Source organism: Carettochelys insculpta, chromosome 9, assembly GCF_033958435.1.
Source record: "Carettochelys insculpta isolate YL-2023 chromosome 9, ASM3395843v1, whole genome shotgun sequence".
Lineage (NCBI taxonomy): Eukaryota > Metazoa > Chordata > Testudines > Carettochelyidae > Carettochelys > Carettochelys insculpta.
This window is the reverse complement of record NC_134145.1, coordinates 45,917,751-45,937,297: the sequence shown is the minus strand read 5'-3', so window position 1 is coordinate 45,937,297 and position 19,547 is coordinate 45,917,751. Positions and strand designations below refer to the sequence as shown.

Genomic DNA, 19,547 nt, shown 5'->3' with positions numbered 1-19,547 from the left:
CGAAAGGTGAACACCATCTCTGCCCATCAGTCCTTCCTGCAATAGCATCCCATGGTCAAGGAAGCCAAAGCCTTCCTGGCGACACCATCTTCAAAGCCAGGCATTCACCTCTAGGATGCACCTGTCTCTGCCTGGGCCCCTACCACTGACAGGCAGGATTGAGGAGAATACCACCTGCACCCCAAACTCCTTCAGCTGTGCCCCCAGAGCCCTGAAGTCACTCTTGACCTGCTCAGCATCATACCTTACAGTATCATTAGTACCCACATGGATGAGAAGCATGGGATAGTAGTCAGAGGGCCTGATGATCCTCGACAATGCCTCCATAATGTCTCGGATACAGGCCCCAGGCAGGTAGCATACCTCCTGAGATGAAATGTCAGGGTGACAGATGAGCGCCTCTGTCCCCCTCAGAAAAGAGTCCCCAACCACCACTACTCTACGTTTCCTCCTCAAAGTGGTGGAGGCAGACTTCCCAGCCTTGGGGATACAAGGCTTCTCCTCTGCTGTACGGGGCAATTCTTTGTCTCCTGTATCAAGTACAGCATAACAGTTTCCCAGCACCACAGTGGGAGGGTTCTCAGCATGGGTGGAACACTGCCTGCTGCCAGAAGTAACAAGCTGCCAGTGTCCACCCTGATCTATCTCCTCCTCCACCAGTGGTTTATCAGCTGTCCTGTGTACTGGGACAGTTACCTCAGCTGTCTCTACATGAATACTATTCAGGAACTGCTCATGGAGTCAGATACCCCTCAACCTGGCCACCTCCTCCTGTAGCTCCTCCACCTGTCACCTGAGAGATTCCACCAGCAGGCACCTTCCACACTGGATGGTTCCCCCCAGCCTGGATATCAGTGAGTGGGAATTGCAAGCTACAGTCCCTGCAAAGCCACGCCAGGATCTGGGTAGAGGCATCCATGGTCAGGCAGTCTGTCTGGCTACAGGCACTGGTGGAGGAGACAGCAGTAGTGCTGGCACAGGTGTTGCAGGTCTTCCTAACCATCATAGGCCTCCCTCTGTCAAACTCCCTCTTAAACTCCCCTGTCTGCAGCTCCCTGTCTGCTTCGCTCCCCTGGTCGCCCTTGCCTCTGGCTTTTAAAGCCTCCTGACCTGGGTCAGATCCTCTCCCTGTGAGTCACACAGGGGAAGGCCAATCAGGGTGAACAAAGGTCAGGCAGGCAGTCCCAGCTGCCACAGAAACTGAAACTGACCCACCTGAAATCAAAATGGCAGTTCAAATTCAAACAGATTCAAACAGTTAAGCACACTGCCTTTCCCAGCCATTGTTCCTCTCCCTTTATAGTCTCGCCAATGTTCTCCCATCTTACCTGCCCCTCCTCTTTACTTCGGGTGACCATCCCTCCTTTTCTCACCAAGACATTCCTGTCTTTAAGGCAATTGTCCCGATTTTTTTTTTTAATACAATCGTCCCATATTTTCAGCTCCAGCTCTCCCTCGGCTGGGCAGCTGTAGTCAGTGCACTTGCAACAGTCTCCTGGATGAGCAGAGTGTCTTCCACCATCAGAAAGTGTGTTAGAGAGCCAAGTAATTAAGTCTCTCGAGTGATTTATTTCTAGTGGTTCTTGTCTGAATCTTAAATATAATTTAAAAAATGGGGGAAGAGGAACTCTTCCCTTACGAAAAAGAGATTTCATTGGAAAGTAAGGGAGAACAGTCAGGAAACTGTTAACAACTCTTTGCTATTCTCTTAATCCAACCTGCATAATAAAACAGATTTTATGGAGGATGGTGTTGACAGTAACAGACACCTCCCCTCCAGTTATGGTCCTGCTTTCCAGCCCGCCCCGAATCAAGGTAGTCATGGACGCTTTTGTCCGTCCAGAGAACAGAAGACAACCCTCAAGAGAAACAGGTAGTGACAAGTGTTTTAGTCCTCTCACTTCCTTACCCCATAGGGAAGGAATAGCAGCAAGGGGCTTCCTTCTCTTAGTCAGGAGTCACAGCAGGAGGCCTCAGGGTTTACCTCAGTAGCTGGGATGTAAGTGTTTGGATGTCTGAGCCAGGCCAACTGTACTCTCCTCTTTCTGCCACAGCTGCAGCTCAAATGAGCAGTTCACTCCTCTCAGATGTATTAGTTCAAGCTGTCTGCACACTCAGGTAGATGTTTCTGTGTCAGTTACACTTGGACCATGTTTTCAAGAGCTAGAAACATTTTCAATAAACACAAGAGCTAGAAACATTTATTTTTAAATGGAAATAGATTCTGATGTGATTGTATTACCTCAGCTGTCACACCCTAGGCATGGGCCTAACATCCCTATGCTTTAATCCAGCTCTGAACTGACAATTTTTTCCTCTTGTACGAGGTTACAGATTTTGGAAGCAAAAGTGGCAAATGTTATTGTGTTCCTCTACTCCTTTGACAACCCTCTCATTCTCTCCAAGCTTGTATTTGGCCACCACACAACTAGGCACACGCCCAGTGAACTAGCTTCTCTGACTGGCTGGCTGGCTATCTGGTGTGCTCCTAATCCTGGATTCAGCCTAGGAAGGTGGAGAGGCTTCCTTGTAAATTGCCAGCAGGAGCCCAGAAAAGGCCGTTATTCCTCATTGCCACATAGTCTCAAAAACTCAGCTGCAGCTCTGCATTGTTGCCATTGTTTGTCCTGAAATTTGCTGCTGCCTGTCATTTTCTTCTCTACTAGATACAGACAGGGCTTATGGTCACTATGGATCCAGTTTGTGAGCAGAATGCTTGCTCAAAAATGGTCATTGGACTCTCCACTTGGCACCACATGCCAGGCTATTAGAAGTTGAGTCGGCAGTGTAGCAGGCAGGCTTCCTGCCTGCCTGAGCTCTGAACTGCTCCTGGAAATATCCACCAGGTATTTTTGGCCCCTAGGTGCAAGAAGGCTCCATGCATTTTCCCCCATTCAAGTACTACCTTGGCAACTCAGACTGGCCAGGAATCAAAAGCAATGGGAGATTTGAGGGCAATGCCCGAGGGCAGTGTGTGGAGCCTCCCTGGCTGCCTATGCACCCAAAGGCTGTGGAGATCTGGTGGTTGCTTCCTGGGATCTATGGTAGGCACCAGAGGGGCTCTGTTCCCCAACCCTCTGTTTCAGCCCAGTATCCCCTCTTGCACCACAAATCCTGCAGCAAGACATAAATGAAGTAATTTTAAAGCAAATTTTAAGCTAATGTCCTGTAGACTAACACAGTAAATTCAGATATGGACAGTATATACGGGGGGTTGGCAAATGCCTGTTAAATGGCTTCATAACTGCTCTATCATATGTTCTCGGTCTTTTTTCACTTTTAAGCTAAGTAAATCCTCTTCAGAAGAAGCAGAGCCACAGAACAGGGATAGGTTGGGTGACCATATTTCCTTATACCAAATATGGGACTACGAGGTAGGGGTGGGGAACTCCCTAGCTGCGGCTGCCAAGCAAGTGCAGCTCCCTGGCTGCCCCATGCTACAGGGCATCAGAACAGGGCTGCCAAGGCAGAGAAGGGCTCCCCAGTTGCAGGGGCAGGACAGGTGCCCCGCAGAAAGAGTGCAGGGTTCTCTGGCTGCCCCATACTGCTGGTCTCTAGGAATGCTTCAGGGATGCTCCCTGGCTCCAGCAGTGGCTGCCATGTGGAGGCTGCCACTCTGCATGAGTGGGAGGTGGGGCACTCCCTGGCTGTGGGGGGTGGCTGAGGCTTCCGGCTGCTCCACATCTCCAGGTGCTGGGAATGGGACTGCTGCCTGGCAGGGCAGCACTCCAGTTTCTTCATGTTTCCATGTACCAGGAATGGGGATGCTGCCCTGCCAGTGGGGACCCTCCCCAACTGTGGAAGGGGCTGATTTCAGCCAGGAGCTGAGCAAGAGTTTCAATGGCCTGGGCCTTCTGTTCTGTTTGGTGAGCATGCATTCCTCCACTCTGGTGCAGCAAGGGAGGGAGAAGTAAGAGGCTCCTGCATTCCTATTGCTCTAGGCTAACAAGGGGAGGCAGGAGACAGAGTCCTGATATAGTAGAAAGTTGGGGGCAGAGGGCTGAATGGCAGCCTTGCCTTTCTCCCCAGCAGGCTGAGCAGAGCAATCTCTGCAAGTGCAGCTCATTGCTTGCAGAAATCCAGGGGGACATGCATGATGATATCCTACATGATACCCCCTTCTGCAGATTTGGCTGAGGTTCATGGCACGCTGTTGAACAGCATAATACAGTTTAGTATTCCATTCCTCTGCTACCACAAGCATGTGCGGTGCCTTTTCTCATGTAGTATCTTCTGCTGGGAACTTCTTCTTGACCCCAACAGTCTGACAGATATATGGGAGTTTCTGCACCACCAATCTCTTCCCAAAGTGAATTGCAAAATATAATGGCAATGCCACACATTGAATGGAAAACTGGGAAGCCTGTCTAATCCCCAATTCCAACTGTGTGTCAGAGAGAAATAATGTTGGCAGTGTCAAGGAATGGGTTCTTGATGCTGGGATAAAAGTAATAGGTTTTTGTATCTGTTAGCATGCCCGTGCAGCAGTACTATGAGCCTGGCCAACCTGGCTCCATCCTCTGTCACACTCAACTATTTGTTGAGTACTTATCAAGGACCCACTCCTCTTGGTGGAATCTTCAGTAGACTGTCCCATTTAGGATACTGGGGAAGCAGAAGTTCCATGATTCCAAGAGTAGCTACACAGCCCTAGTTCTCCTCAGTTTCAGACCTCTTCTCTATCAGTTGCTGGCTGGGTGGGTAGAAGAACACAGCTCTTCCTGCTCCACTGAGTACCAGCTCAGGCCTCATGTTTTGAACGATCAGAACTGGTCCTCTTCAACTGCATGCTATTCCCTGAGCTGCATCCCCCCTCTGCAGCCTTCGTCAGCTTCTTCCCCTGCTTCTCCCTCTTTGGGTGGGCTGATTTGTCAGGCAGCATCACACTGGTGCACTTGAAGGATGCTCTCTCTGCAGTTCCCCCTCTCTTAGCTTGCAACCTTGTTATCCTCCGAGATGTTGTGCAGTTAGAAATGAGCTATGGCTGGGCAAACAGGCAGTTTATTAACCATGCAGCTGCTAAGCCAACAGGGGGCACACAGACCACATGATGGGCACACAGGAGAATTACTCAATTTGGAGAAGAGAGCAAAAGTATTGGATGGATCATTTTGGATATGCATCAAATGCACTCATCACCCTTTACCTTTCCAATTTCTGTCATTGAGTCTGATTTCTGCGGCTTGCTCATAGTCTATCTGTCCCAGCTTGCATCTCTTCCTCCCTCCTCTTCTCCCAACACACACTTCTGCACTCAGTCCTTGAAAAACTGCATTTGGAATATTACTATTTTCTAGTAGGACCCAACCTGAAGAGAAACCGAATTCCCTCTACCATGCATCCCTTTCAATAAGGCCTAGCCAAGCACTGATTAGCTGCCTCAATCTCTCTCCTGATTGGCTCGTGAGATGAGCCCTCTCCTAGGGCTGTTTTAACCCTTTATGCTACAGTGCGAAGCAACGGCCTCACCAGATGAAGCCGATGGCCAAAAAAGTCTCCTTTCTTTTTAACATCTCTGGGATCCTATGTTTTTTCCCTCACTCTCATGGCTGATAGTGTCCTCCCTCCTGAAGCAAGAGTTTGGATTTTAAGTCTAGCAGCAACCTCACAGTCCAATTCCTTGTTTTTTGGTGACAGAATACGGCAAAACACAGGAGCCAATTTTAAAAAGTGCCAGGGGGTGTGCTCAACCACCCGTTCTGTCCCAGACCCTCCGCCTCTCCATCCCCTTCCTCAAGGCCCCGTCCCTTCCCTGTCTCTTCCTGACCCCCAACTTCTCACCCAGTTCCACCCCCTCCCTGCAAATGTCAAATCCTCACTCTGATCCTCTCTTCCCTTTCTGATCACCATGAAACTGCTGACTGTGGCAGGCGGGGAGGTGCAGGGTCGGAGGAGGAAGTGCTGATCCATGGGGCCTGCTGGTGGGCTGGAGGCACTGGGGAGAGGAAGGGAGGGAGCTGACAGAGGGTTTGTTTTTCACACACCAGTGTTTCCCTGGGGGTGGTCCAGCCCCCAGAGCACCCCTGGAGTCAATGCCTCTGTGGCAAAAATCCCTATGTCACCACTGATTTCCTCTGGGATATATACAGTGATATTATCCAGAAAGCCTTTTCTCCAAAGGAAAGGGCAGTAGGGGTGGTCAAAGAAGACATCACCAGAAATTTTTAATATGGACAGAATAAGATCTTTTTCTGTAGCCTCATTCTCAGAAATGGCAAAACTGTTTTGACCATTTTTTTAAAATTAGCACGAGGCAGAAACCCAGCATAGAAAATTTTTGCTCAAAAGGTGAAAGTCTGACAAAGATGCAAGCAACTGATAACTGGGTCTTACGATGAGAGGTGTCAGTCAGCCTCAGTAATAGACAGTGTTACCAGTCCTACCCATCAGTAGACTTTACAGGTTGTGCGTGAAACGATTCACTTTTGACACTTTTTGTTTTCACTGTATTAGTATTTGTGAAAAGTGAGTTAGAATTTGATTGACAGTGTGTAGTACAATTACAATTGTATCGCCAGATAGGTTCTTATATCAATTACCAATGAAATCCTAATCAGATTCCTTTTGAAAAACAGAAGTATATTAGGCATTTTATTGCAGATTTTTTCCTTAATTAAAGACTAATTGTCACTTGAAAAATAATTTTTTCTTGATTAAACAGGGTTATTCCCTCTCTATCTCTTTTTCTCTCCCAATTTTCTAAACAGGACCATCAGGCCAGGAAATTGAACACAAGAATGTATATTTTAACAGGAGTGCACAAAATGGTATACAAAAAGATCTTATGTGTGACTGTGCTCCCATTGAAGGTAAGTGTTTATAATATATATTAACTTCTGAGATGGATTGGTACATATTTATGTAGCATTGTTAGCACAAGGGAAACTTGATCCCACTGGATCACTGGCATTACTGTAATACAACTAATATATGTCATTCTAAGATTGTCTGTGTCACTCTGAAGCCTATATGTCTTCTAAAACATGGGAAGAAATGGAAACATCTCCAAGTATGGTTGAGAGCTCTTTATTGTGTACCAGATCACCAGGTTCAGTCATCACTGGGCTTCCCAGTCTGTTACTATCCAGTTTTCAAGTTCTCAATCATTTTCTGCTTTACTCTTCTATTCTGTTGTATAGATGCAATTCATAGACTTTCATCTTGTAACACAGTTTAGCAGCAGTCATTTCCGTATTAAGGTTTTTTTCTTCAAAGTTTACTTCTGTGCAGTCATGTCATTTATTTGGTTTTCTATTATAGGGTTTTAATATTTTAACTCTCTGGGTTAAGATTATCAGTCATTTCATATTTTAGACAAGTAATTTAGCAGTGAGTTGCACGACAACCATTAAAAGGTGCAGGAATGAATTCTTGATGCTGGAGTAAGAGTAATAGGTTTTGTATCTGGTAGCATGCCTTTGCAGCAGAACTGTGAGCCTGGCCAACCTGGCTCCATCCTCTGTCACACTCAACTATTTGTTGAGCTCTTCTCAAGGACTCGCCCCTCTTGGTGGAATCTTCAGTAGACTGTTACAGTTAGGATACTGGGGAAGCAGAAGTTCCATGATTCCAAGAGTAGCTACACAGCCCGAGTTCTCCTCAGTTTCAGACCTTTACTCTATCAGTTGTTGGCTGGGCTGGCAGATCACAGCTCTTCCTGCTCCGTTGAGTACCAGCTCAGGTGTCATGTTCTTCACAAACAGAACTTGTCCTCTTCAACTGCATGCTATTCCCTGAGATGCATCCCACCTCTGCAGCCTTGTTCAGCTTCTTCCCCTGCTTCTCTGTCTTTGGCTGGCTGGTTTGTCAGACAGAATCACACTGGTGCACTTGAGGGATCCTTTGTCTGCAGTTTTCTCTCTCTTAGCTTGCAGCCTTGTTGTCCTCAGAGCTGCTGTGGGGTTACAAATGAGCTATGGCTGGGCAAACAGGCAGTTAGTTTGTTAACCATGTGGCTTCTGAGCCAACATGGGGCACATGGATCACGTGATGGGCATATGGGAGAATTACTGAATTTGGGGGAAGAGGGCAAAAAGGTAGGATGGATCATTTTGAATACACATTCATGTGAACACACTCATCACCCTTTACCTTTCAAATCTCACACACACATTCTTGAACTGGAAGGGACCTTGGGAGGTCATCTAGTCCAGTCCCCTGCCCTTTTGGCAGGACCAAGCACCATCCCTAGCATCTCTTTGCCCCCATTCCTAAATGGCCTCCTACAGGATTGAACTCTCAACCCCAGATTTAGCAGGCCAATGCTGAAACCCTGAGTGTCATTGTGGTAGATTTCTGATGGCTGCTTTGGTTCCCTTCCTCCCTCCTCTCTTCCCATCACACACTTCTGCACTCAGTTTTTGAAAAGCTGAATTTGGAATATTGCCATTTTCCAGTTCACAAATTTTGACTCCAGAGCTGCCAGACTCATGACTCCTTCTCAGCTCAGGTTCCCAGAGCCTGTAGCTATGGGTGGGCTGCCTCAGAGTCAGAGCTGCTCCTTGTCTTCTAGGTTTCCAGGGTAGCTATATAATGCCATTATACAAACTAAGAGGGCATGCTCATTTGAAATGCTGTGTTCATTTCTGATCATCCTATCTCCGAAAAGACACAGAATAGCTTCCTAGCTGAGTAATGAAAACAGTTGGAGGCATGGAGAGATTTCATTGTGAAGAAAGAATGAACGTGTTAGAACAAAAAGAGGAGATAAGAAAGGATATAATAGTTATACAAAATAATGGATAATGAAGATAAATCAGGCATTCTTCTTCCCCCTCCAAAATACAACACAAGCAAATAAAGTTGAAAGATAAGTAATTTAAAGCCACTAAAAAGAGGGAGTTTTTCCAGCTTTGTTTTTTACATTTTTTTGGACAATAGCCATAGAATCCCAGGGCTGGAATTATTGATAATTTACTTATAAATTAAAATAAATTAAGTATTGACATATGGAGTTTGTTGTCATAAAATGCTGAGTCCATAGGCTGAGCAGGATGTAAAAAAGGGCAAGGGACTAGCTGCAGCTGTGGGCTACACCACATGTGCCAGCAAGGGCCCCACTTTGGCTTGGAAGAGCTGCCACCGCCGCTGCCATCTCCAGAGCTGCTACACACTCCTCCCACCAGGGTGGGGAGCGTACATTTGTGCCATCTGTCCACGTACACTCCTCCCCCCCGGCGGGAAGCATGTGTGGTGGCTCCTGCAGAAAAGGCGGCAGCTCCTTCAGGTCACAGCAGCTGGAAGTGTTACGTCCCTGACATACTTTTGCAGGAGAGGAATGGGGATGATTTAGGATTTTATGGGCCCCAGTTAAGTGGACTTTGGGAACAATGGGGTCCGTTGTTCACCAAGTCTGCTAAATTGGGGTCCGTAAAATTGAGGGTTTACTGTAGCAGCATTATCAGGCAGCTATCTTAACTACAGACCCTAGCTAGAGACGAAGACAGTGCATTTTACAGCTATTTTTTCCAGTGGGTTTTTCAGCTATTTGCTAGACAGCCAAGAAATGTTGAGATTCCATAAGAAGAGGTTTGATTCCTGGTTCTGGAATGGAGAGTGCTCCATGCTTGTGCCCTATCCCCTTTCATTTTTATCTTCCCACCCAGGTCCTGCCCATGAGTCCTCTTTCCTGATGTCCCACCCACCACTCAACTTGTGCTTGTCCCTCTTTGGGCAACTCTTTTCCCATTCCCCCTAAGAGTACTCAACCCTTGTCACTGCCCTTCCCAGCCACTGTTCCTCTCCCTTTCGAGTCTTGCCCATGTTCTCCCATCTTACCTGCTCCTCCTCTTTACTTCGGGTGACCATCCCTCCTGTTCTCGCCAAGACATTCCTGTATTTAAGGCAATTGTCCTGATTTTTTTTTTCAATCGTCCCATATTTTCAGCTTCAGCTCTACCCCTGCTGGGCAGCTGCAGTCAGTGCACCTGCAGCAGTCTCCTGTTTGTGGCTGGCAGCAGAACGCCGGCAAACAGTGGCAAGCAGGTGGTACTGTCAAACCAGTCAGATAGGAACAGAGCGGGATCCCTGCTAGTCCATATACCATCAAAACAAAAAAGCAGTCAAGTGGCACTTAAGAGACTAACAAAATAATTTATTAGGTGATGAGCTTTCGAGGGACAGACCCACTTCCTCAGACCATAGCCATACCAGAACAGACTCAATATTTAAGGCACAGAGAACCAAAAACAGTAATCAAGGTGGACAAATCAGGAAAAAATTGATCAAGGTGAGCAAATCAGAGAGTAGAAGGGGGCGGGGTCAAGAATTAGATTAAGCCAAGTATGCAAATGAGCCCCTATAGTGACTCAGAAAATTCCCATCCCAGTTCAAACCGTGTGTTAATGTGTTGAATTTGAATATAAAAGATGGTTCGGCAGTCTCTCTTTTAAGAGTGGTGTGAATTTTTTTCTGATTTGTCCACCTTGATTACTCTTTTTGGCTATGGTCTGAAGAAGTGGGTCTGTCCAACAAAAGCTCACCTAATATATTATTTTGTTAGTCTCTAAAGTGCTACTTGACTGCTTTTTTGTTTCAAACCAGTCAGAGGAGAGGCAGCCTGTGTGTGACAGAGGGTGAGGGTGTGGGGTGGGGTGTCACCCATCCCTCTGTGCACCCTAAAGCATTTCTCAAGGGGGGGTGGAGTCTGTCAGCCTTTTCAGACTGTGGGGCTGAAGCCCCAGTCCTTGGCATCCCTTCCCCCCATTGAAGCTGAAAGCTGCAGAGCTGAAGGACCGAGCTGGTGACCCCACAGGGTTGAGGACAGGAACTGAGAGCTGAAGCCCTGATCTTTTTGTGCTTGCCTCCACAGGCTGAAGACCTTCTCCCCAGTGCACCATTCCTCCTCACCCCACAGGCTAGACCCCACAGTTCCCAGCCTGCTCCTCCCCTTAGGCTGAAGCCCTGATCCCTCTTGTTCCCCCTCTCTCCTGCTAATGAAGCCAGGGGTTGTGGGACTGAATTCCTGAGCTCTGGTGACCCCTGTGTTTTCCCCCCACCCAAAAAACAACAAAACAAAAGCACTTAAGTCAAAGTGCAGTGCAGTGCCCGGGACAGACCTCCATTCCTCCCTCTCTCCCTGCCTCTGGCCAAATCACCGCCCCCTTTTCTCTCATAGCCAGCAACAGCTGTGGGGGCGTAGGGACCCAGCTCCCTAGCTGGCAGAGCCCTCAGAGAGAAGGGCTTCAGGGGAGCCTTCCTGGCATACAGGCTCTAATTACCTCCTTCCTTCCCCACAGCTATCCCCTGCCCTCACATGACTTTTAGCTATGCCTGCCTGCCCACAACCCCTAGCTGCCTCCTGCCTGCACCTTGAGCTATCCACTGCCTGCAAACAGCTCCAACTATCCCTCCTCTGCATCGTGAGCTACCCACTGCCTCCCACACAGCCCCTAGTTATCCCATCCCTGCATCATGAACTACCCCTTGTCTACACACTGCTTCTAACGACCCCCTCCCTAAAAGCTACCCTGTCTGTCCCCTGAGCTATCTCCTGCCTGCACCCCAAGCTAGCTGCCTATACACACACAGCCCCTAGCTATCCTTCCCTGCCCCCAGCACTGCCTGCACATAGCCCTTAGCTGGCTGCTGCCCACACACAGCCCTGGGCCACTCCTCTTTCCATACCCTGAGCTACCTCTCCCTTCCCCCTGAGCTTTTTCAAACTTTTTGAGCTGAGTATCCTCCCAACCACATCCAAGCCAGGCTGGGTGGCCTGCTGGTGTGAATGGGATGGAGGGGCACTGCCTTCCTGGTCCTGCCATATGGAGCTGGCTTGAGCCTGCTGGGCCCTGCCCCAAAACAGAAGTCATACTACACCTATACCTGACACCCCCGCCCCCACTCAGCCCAGACCCTTGTGGCCCTGGACCCAGACTCTTTAAAGCATGTTGGGAGCAGGGCCTCTCACAGGTCCAGAGAGGCCCCGGACACTCCCAGCTTTTGATGGCCCTCATCATAATACAAATAATGAAAAAAGACAAGGCCCGAAAACAAAATAAGGTTCCAAAAAAAGAGTGAGACCAACCTGGAATACTTCTTTAATTTAATAAATGTTTTTCTAGTATATCCATTTTCTAAAAAGAATTAAGAAATGTCTGAATCTGAGGTCCCCTTTGAGCTTGAGGTCAAGGTCAAATGGCGCTTCACCTCCCCGTCACCTTTTGGCCATAGTTGGGGGAGGGTACCACATAGTCAGATTGTGTGATACTGTTGCAAAAAAAAAAAAAAAAAAAGCAAACAAGATTCTGGGATGCATTAACAGGAGTATCATGAGGAAGACATGAGAGGTCATTCTTTCTTATGATCTACTCTGCACTGATTAGGCCTCAATTGGAGTACTGTGACCAGTTCTGGGCACCACATTTCAAGAAATGTGGAGAAATTGGAGAAGGTCCAAAGAAGCAACAAAAATGATTAAAGGTCTAGAGAACGTGAGCTATGAGGGAAGACTGAAAAAAATCAGGCTTGTTTAATTTAGAAAAGGGAAGACTTAGAGGGGACGTGATAGGGGTTTTCAAGTTCACTCATCCCTTGTTTAATGAGTACTTTACTTATGAGTAATCACTAAAACGAGAGATGCAGCTACTTACCACTGTTTGCTATCTGAGTGAACTTCCCCTTCTCATATGAGCTGGCCATGGGCACGGGCTGACCTGGAGCCCCGCGGCTGGAGCTGAGCTGGCTGCGGGGCGTAGGGAGACCCACAGCCCCATGGCTGGAGGCAAGCCGGCCACGGGGTCTGTGGCCCGGGGCGCAGGCTGACCCGCAGCCAGAGCCGAGCCGACTGCGGGGTCCCTGGCCAGGGGCACGGGGAGACCTGCAGCCCCACAGCTGGAGCTGAGCTGGCTGTGGGGGTCCCTGGCCGGGGCACCAGGGGATCCTCAGCCCTGCCCAGCCTGCTCCCAACACTCCCCTTAAAACAACTCTCCATGCTTCCCCCCCACCCCGCCTGGTCCCAACATTCTCCCAGCCCACATCTCCCCATGCATTTCCGTCCCCCCCGAGTCCACTTCCAACACCCAACCATTCTCCTTCTGAACCTCCCTGCCCGCTGCACCCCTTCCCCCATACCTCTGCTGCAGCTGGGAGGAACAAACCACTACCTCCTCCACCAGAGCCACCGACAGGTTTTAACCCTCCCTTCCACTCATGGCCGCAAACTGCCCCCACCTTTAACCTTCTCCAAACCCCCCACAACCCAAGGCTCACTTACCTTTCCAACCACCTGCTGCCACTCCTTTGCTGAGTTTGGAGCATTAAGAACCAATCAGACACTTTTACATGTGTTTTAATGGTAATTTAATGTCCCTCTTATGAGTTTTCGCCTATGAGCGGAATGCTGGGAACCAATTGTGCTCGTATAGCAAGGGATGAGTGTACCTAAAAGAAAGTTACAAGGAGGAGGAAGAAAAATTGTTCTCCTTGGCCTCTGAGGATAGAACAAGGAGCAAAGGGCTTAAACTGCAGCAAGGGAGGTTTAGTTTAGACATTAGGAAAAACTCCCTAACTGTAAGGGTGGTTAAACATGGGAATAAATTAGCTAGGGAGGTTGTGGAATCTCCCATCACTGATTTTTAAGAGCTGGTTAGATAGATACCTATTGTGGATGGTCTAGATGGCTTTTGGTCCTGCTGAGAGGGCAGGGAACTGGACTTGATGACCTCTCGAGGTCCCTTCCAGTTCTAGTGTTCAATTGCAATCAATCAGAACTACAGAATCATAGAACTCGCCTGAATCTGAGCAATTTTACCAGGTGTCCTGTATTCATCATAGGAAAATCTGGTCACCCTATCTCTACTCCATAGCTCCTGCCCCTTTCTCCCCTTAATTTTTTTCCTCTTCCCCTGTCTGGCTCCTGCTCCTTTATCCCATCACCCCCAGGCTCCTATTCCATCTTATTCTGGAGTTCCTGCATCCGTCCCTGGTACCATGCATAGATCCCCTCTCTCTCCCTGCTCTTTTCCTTTTGTTCTGGAGTCAGGTAGCTTCCTTATTTCCTTTACTTTGCCTGGTCCCAGTGTGTACGTGCGTAGAGATAAGTTCCCTGCCTTAAGTTACTGAGCCCAGCAGCCAGGAGCAGCAATTGCTTGACCACTGAAGCCCTGAGCGGGAATATGGTCAATCACTGTCTGGGGATTGTACACTGCAGTCTACACATAGGAGCTACGAGAGGCTGAAACAGGCTCAGTGTGGATCTTACTTAGATTTAGCTAATACACTCTAATAAAGTCTCCAGTGAACTGCTGAGCATATGCAAACTGAGATTTTATTTTTCAGAAGTTTATAGTTTGGCCAAATTTGGGTGCAAACTTTGAATAATATTCATAGTTATCTTACACAAAATAAAACCATCTATAAAGCATGTAGGCCAGTGGTGGGCAACCTGCAGACCGAGAAACACATGCAGCATATTGGGGTTTTATGCGTGTGGTCCATGAGACATTTACCTTACCATTGCCCATGCCAGATTCTTCTGGTTTTTGCCTGCATAAATATTTTCCTGCTGCTATTACAAAAGTGACGTGCACGTAAAGCAAGGACACGTGAAATGTGGTGAGTGCTGACTGTACACAACACTGATTACGGGAGCATCCAATCAAAGTGCTGCTAAGGTTCAATGAGCACACCACAAAAATGCTACACAAGTGCAGTTATCAAAACTATCTTATCTTGGGAGACTGTCTTGGTTCTGAGAATCTTGTGGCCCACTAAGATGAAGAAGGGTTACTCATGCAACCCAATTACTAGACTAGCATGATGTAAACCAATGGTTCGGAGCAAGTGATGACCATTAATCTAACACTGGACCTTTGTTAGATATAGGGAAATTAATGAGGATGGATCTCTCTCCTGATCCAGTAGAGCAATTCCCATATTACTATTATGAAGTCTTAACTTAAACTTCCAGTTTGTTTATTTGTTTGTTTTACAGGTTTCACTTGTGCCTCCGCTTACTTCTCTGGATTACAGGTTTACCAAAACTATACGGTGTCAGTACAGGCATATATAAAAAGCAAACATTCACAAAGCAGATTTTTTGGGGAGGCTGCAACTAAAAATTGGAGAACAAATGCAACAAGTAAGTTTATGTATTTACTTACCTTAATGAAAATTCAAAAGAACTACATGTTGACTGTCTATAATCTAGACTTTTCTTGTCTGGTAACAGCTGTAGTCTGGCAACAGTATATAAGCAGGCCAGTGGTCCTGCTGTCGTGGGGAACTTCCTGGCTTCTATACTATCGTTGTGAAGTGGGCCAGCGAAAGGAACTGAGTCCTCACTCCCACTTCCTTTACCCAATGGTCTCCCTGACCCTGAGGGCTCCCCTTCCACTCTCCTGAGTAGCAGCATCCTTGAAATCCCAAAAAGGTTGGCCCCACGTTTCCTGGTGCTGAACCCCACACCTCGTGGTCACTTAGGGCAGGGCCTAGGGTGCTCCCTCTTCACACTGGATGTTTTCCTGACCCACTGATCTCCTTATACTGTTCAAAGCAAATACAATTTATTACACAGCAACTGATTAAAAGGAAAAGAATAAGGAAAAATGAGAAAGGTTAAAAGAGAACATACAGCCCTGCTCAGTGGCACAGGGGCATCGCAAACAGGAGTCTGCTGAGTGTAAGCACAGTTCAGTAGTCTGTTCCTCATAAGTACCAGGGCTTGCTCTCAGGCCCTGTCTGTGCTGCAGGGGTGGGGCTGCAAGTTGAACATGCTTGCTCAGGCAGTGATCTCAGGACTTCAGGCTCTGAGTGGCAGGGCCCTTCTCCCAATTGGAGTTACAATCCCTCCCCAGGTCTGGCCTGCAAGGCCTCCTGGCTGTGGTGTCTCCCTGCCCAAAGCCTCTCCCCCGCCAACCTCTCCCCTCTTGCTGGTCCCAGCTGCAGACTATGTTGCTTTGCCAGCCTCCAGCTCCTTGCATTGCTTCTCTGATCCCTTTGGCTCTCTGGTCATGCAGGTCTGCTTCTTAGCACAGGATCAGTGCTCTTTGGCTGCATGGGCCTCTGGCTCTATCACAGCAGCTCCGCCTCTCAGTACAGCAGCATTCCTCACTTCTCCTCTTAGCGCCCTCTCTTCTTAGAGAGACCCAGCCAAAATCCAGCTTACATGGAGGACAGGATCTGGCCTCTTAAATCCCTCATTGGCCTGTCCAACCTGTCAATCTGACTGACCTGGAGTGTTGGCCTCTTTCCCTTGTCCCTAGGGACTGTCAGTCTCAGGGCTCTAGTTTCTCATGGACTCCTCCCCTTTTAGTACTGGGAACTAGCCAACCAAAAACCGCCCCTGAGTTTTAGTAAAGGGCTAACAGTCTCCTTACACGTGTTTCATCCTGGACTCATGGGAAAAACATGGGGCACCTGAACTTAGCAACTGCCCTCCGAGAGCTTCCAGAACACTGAAAATAGCTGGTCTGTGGCATTCAAGCTCAGGGAAGGAAGCAGGAGGAGGAGAGATGGAGGGTGCTCAGGGAAGAGGCAGGGTAGCTGGGGAGTCTGCATGGCCAGGAACTGAGGGTTAGGAGCACAGCTCCATGGCTGGCAGCCACTAAGCTCCACAACTTTGGCCCCTTGTCATGGGGATCAGCAGCTGCCCTGCCTCTTCCACCAAGAATCACCTTGTCCCTGCTCAGTGCTAGCCCTCTGCTGCTGTAACCCTGTGTGGGCCAGGTTTCACTTCATTACCGTTCTCCAGGGCCTTAATAAAACCCCAACTTACATAGAAAAGTAGCTGGAAACCCAGAGTTCAGTTATTAAATATTGTACACCTTCAAGTCCCGAAAAAACTAAAGAAATTAATTTAAATTAAATATCTTAATATGATCTTATTGTAATGCTGACAAACTCCTATTGCCAGCCCCAGGGATAGAACCTGCAAGCAGAGGGTCTAAAGCCCTGCATTCTACCACCTGAGCTAAAGGCCAGGTAGCTTTCAACTAACACTGTAGAACAGAAACTTCACTTTCCTCAGATCTCAGTACCTTCATGTAGCACAGCTAGCTTTTGAGACCTTCCAGCAGTTTTTTCCAGACAATGCACCAGTTGTAACACTGGTAGACCTAGGTCACTGGCCCCAGGAATAGAACCCGTAAGCAGGAAGGCTAAAGCCCTGTACTCTACCACATAAGCTAAGGGCCAGTTGGGGCTGTAGAGCAGAGACTTCACTCACCTCAGATGAGGTCTCAGTACCTCTGGGTACTACATGATGATGAAGAGACAAATAATAGTCTAATTTTTCGGCATTGCAGCTATTTATAACCCACAGACATCTTCACAGTTACAATTAACATAAAGAGAGACACATAGTTAAAATTTGAACAGGTCAGAACACACAGAACACAGTAAGAAGAAGCTTAGTTTTAGTTCACCTCAGTCTCAGTAAGTGTCTTTAATCATAAAAAATCCGCACAACTTGCTGGCTCTGAAACACCTGCCCTCCACTTGCTTGTAGGAATCTTCAGTTGCAATCCAGGCAGATTCTTTCTCTGCTTTGGATCACTGCTAGACAGTCAGCTAAGTGATTAGCCGGGCACTCACTTAATTCACCATCATATAGATTTAATGTAACCCAGTTACAAGAAAATACATAAACTGAAAATAACAAAATATAAATGTTTGAAAAACGGTTGGTGAATCACACTAGTTGAGAAAGTTAACTAGAACAGTTTAACTAAAATCAAAACAACAGACAAAGCACACAATTAAAACAGAAGTTATTATTCCCTCCCAATTTCTGCTTGCTACAATTAACATTGCCTATATTTCTCTGTCAGAGGGTTAGCAATAGCACTAACTTGCTCCCAAGGGCTTCAGAGTGAGAGGGTCAGCTTCTCCCAGATCACAGAGGGCACATAGCCCTTAGAAAAGCAGCTGCCTTGACTGCTTGCCCTTGACTACTTGCCCTCGTGTCTGACCTCACAACAAAGAGGGAGCCTGTTGAAGTTAACCTCAAATTATTCCAGAAGCTTTGGAGTATAGAGTGCTAAATCTGCCTAGCAACAATGACCCAGACATAACTCACTCCTACGTCCCCTCTTCCCCCCTGGGCCTCTGAAAGAGATATCTCCCTATTAGGTATACGGATTACACTGCCACTGGAGCAGGGGTGAGCAAACTTCCGACATCAGGCCTCACTTTTCGTCCCTGTAGTTTAGCAGGAACCCCTCTGCCACCCTTGATGGCCCTGGAAGTGAGTGGTGGTCTACTGGAAGTGACACGCTGTGCTCCCTTATAAATGGTGGTGTCAGAGGCTGCAGGAGTGAGAGGGAGAAGCAGTGGATAAATCAGCTTTCTGAATGCCACTTTCTCTTTGAAAAACTTGGCTTTCATTTTTTGTTCATTCAAGGAAGAGAAACCAGCAAAAATTTTTATAAATCTCCTTTTTTATTGATTGGACCAGTGGGATCATTCCTCTGACCCTGGCACTAAACAGAAATATTGACAGTAATTGTGTTAGAGTTGTAACTTACACTGCTTCTTACTGCAAGAGATTCAATTTTAAACAAATTGTGTTCCTCTCTCTTTGTAACAGACTCTCAGAGCTTCAAAGCAAGCTCAGCCCAGGGTGCCTGAAGGAATTAAGTCTGAACATGACTTATAAAATAGAATTAGTGTTTGTAAAGCATACCACTGGTGGACCTTGAGCCCAGAGCCAGTGTTCGGGAGATCTCAGCACACTGTTGAAGGGAGATTTACTTTTCTTGAGGGCCCTGACTGGTGGGAGCAGGGAGTGAGTAGCTGGGAGTTGCTGATCTGGTCTGGCCTGGGAAACATGCTGTCTAGTCTTCATAGAGTGTAACCCACACACCTATGTGTGGTTAACTATCCCGTGTAGTGGTAGCAAGACCACATCACAGAGAAAGAAAAAGTACTCTACAGCCGAAGGTGAGAGAGCTGGCTGGCCTTAGCTCAAGCTGTAGCAGCATCTGTACTAAGCTTTAGAGGTTCCAGGTTCCGGCCTGCCTGTAGGCAGTTATCTGAAGCCTGCTTTCTTTGCTGACCACACTGTCCCCCAGCCTCTTGTGCTGGTAGCTGCAAGCAAAGCCTTTCATACAACTATGTGAAGTGGGCTGTGTGTGCACAGTGGGATGGTTGGCTTGAGTTCCCCTGAACACTCAGCCTCACTCCTTCCCCTGCTGGAGGGTCATGGATTCATTAATGAAGCTACTCTCCTGTTGCAAGGCCACAGCCTCCTCCACAGAGTGACACCTGGAGTGAGCTGCTGTTGCTGGTAGGAAAAGGAAAAAAAAAAAAAAAGCAAGCAGGAGACAGCTCCTAGCAGAGATCAGCACAGCAGCAGTGGGAAAGCAATGGAGGCTGTGCTGTCAGGGAGGGCAGCCCAATCACACTATGCTCCCCTTACAAAATTTCACACCTCCCTTTTTGCTGCACCCCTGCACTAGAGCAGAGCCCCACAGCCGCCAGCAGCAGAGGGATTGGCAGTGCCCTCCACTGATCCAGCAAATTCCAAGGTTTGGAACTGGTCAAGCCCCGAAGGTCCCGGAGCAGGGAAGTTCAGCTTGTAATATATCCATTTTAGCCTTTTATAATAA

General features: G+C 47.7%; 1 protein-coding gene across 1 annotated transcript in view; it reads left to right on the top strand.

The window, feature by feature from the left end:
- Positions 1-19,547, top strand: part of PTPRC (protein tyrosine phosphatase receptor type C) — a 181,575-nt gene that overhangs the window by 114,368 nt on the left and 47,660 nt on the right. The window contains exons 13-14 of the mRNA XM_075002512.1: positions 6,708-6,809; positions 14,933-15,079. Coding sequence (XP_074858613.1) covers positions 6,708-6,809; positions 14,933-15,079 — 249 coding nt within the window. The remainder of the gene's footprint in view (positions 1-6,707; positions 6,810-14,932; positions 15,080-19,547) is intronic.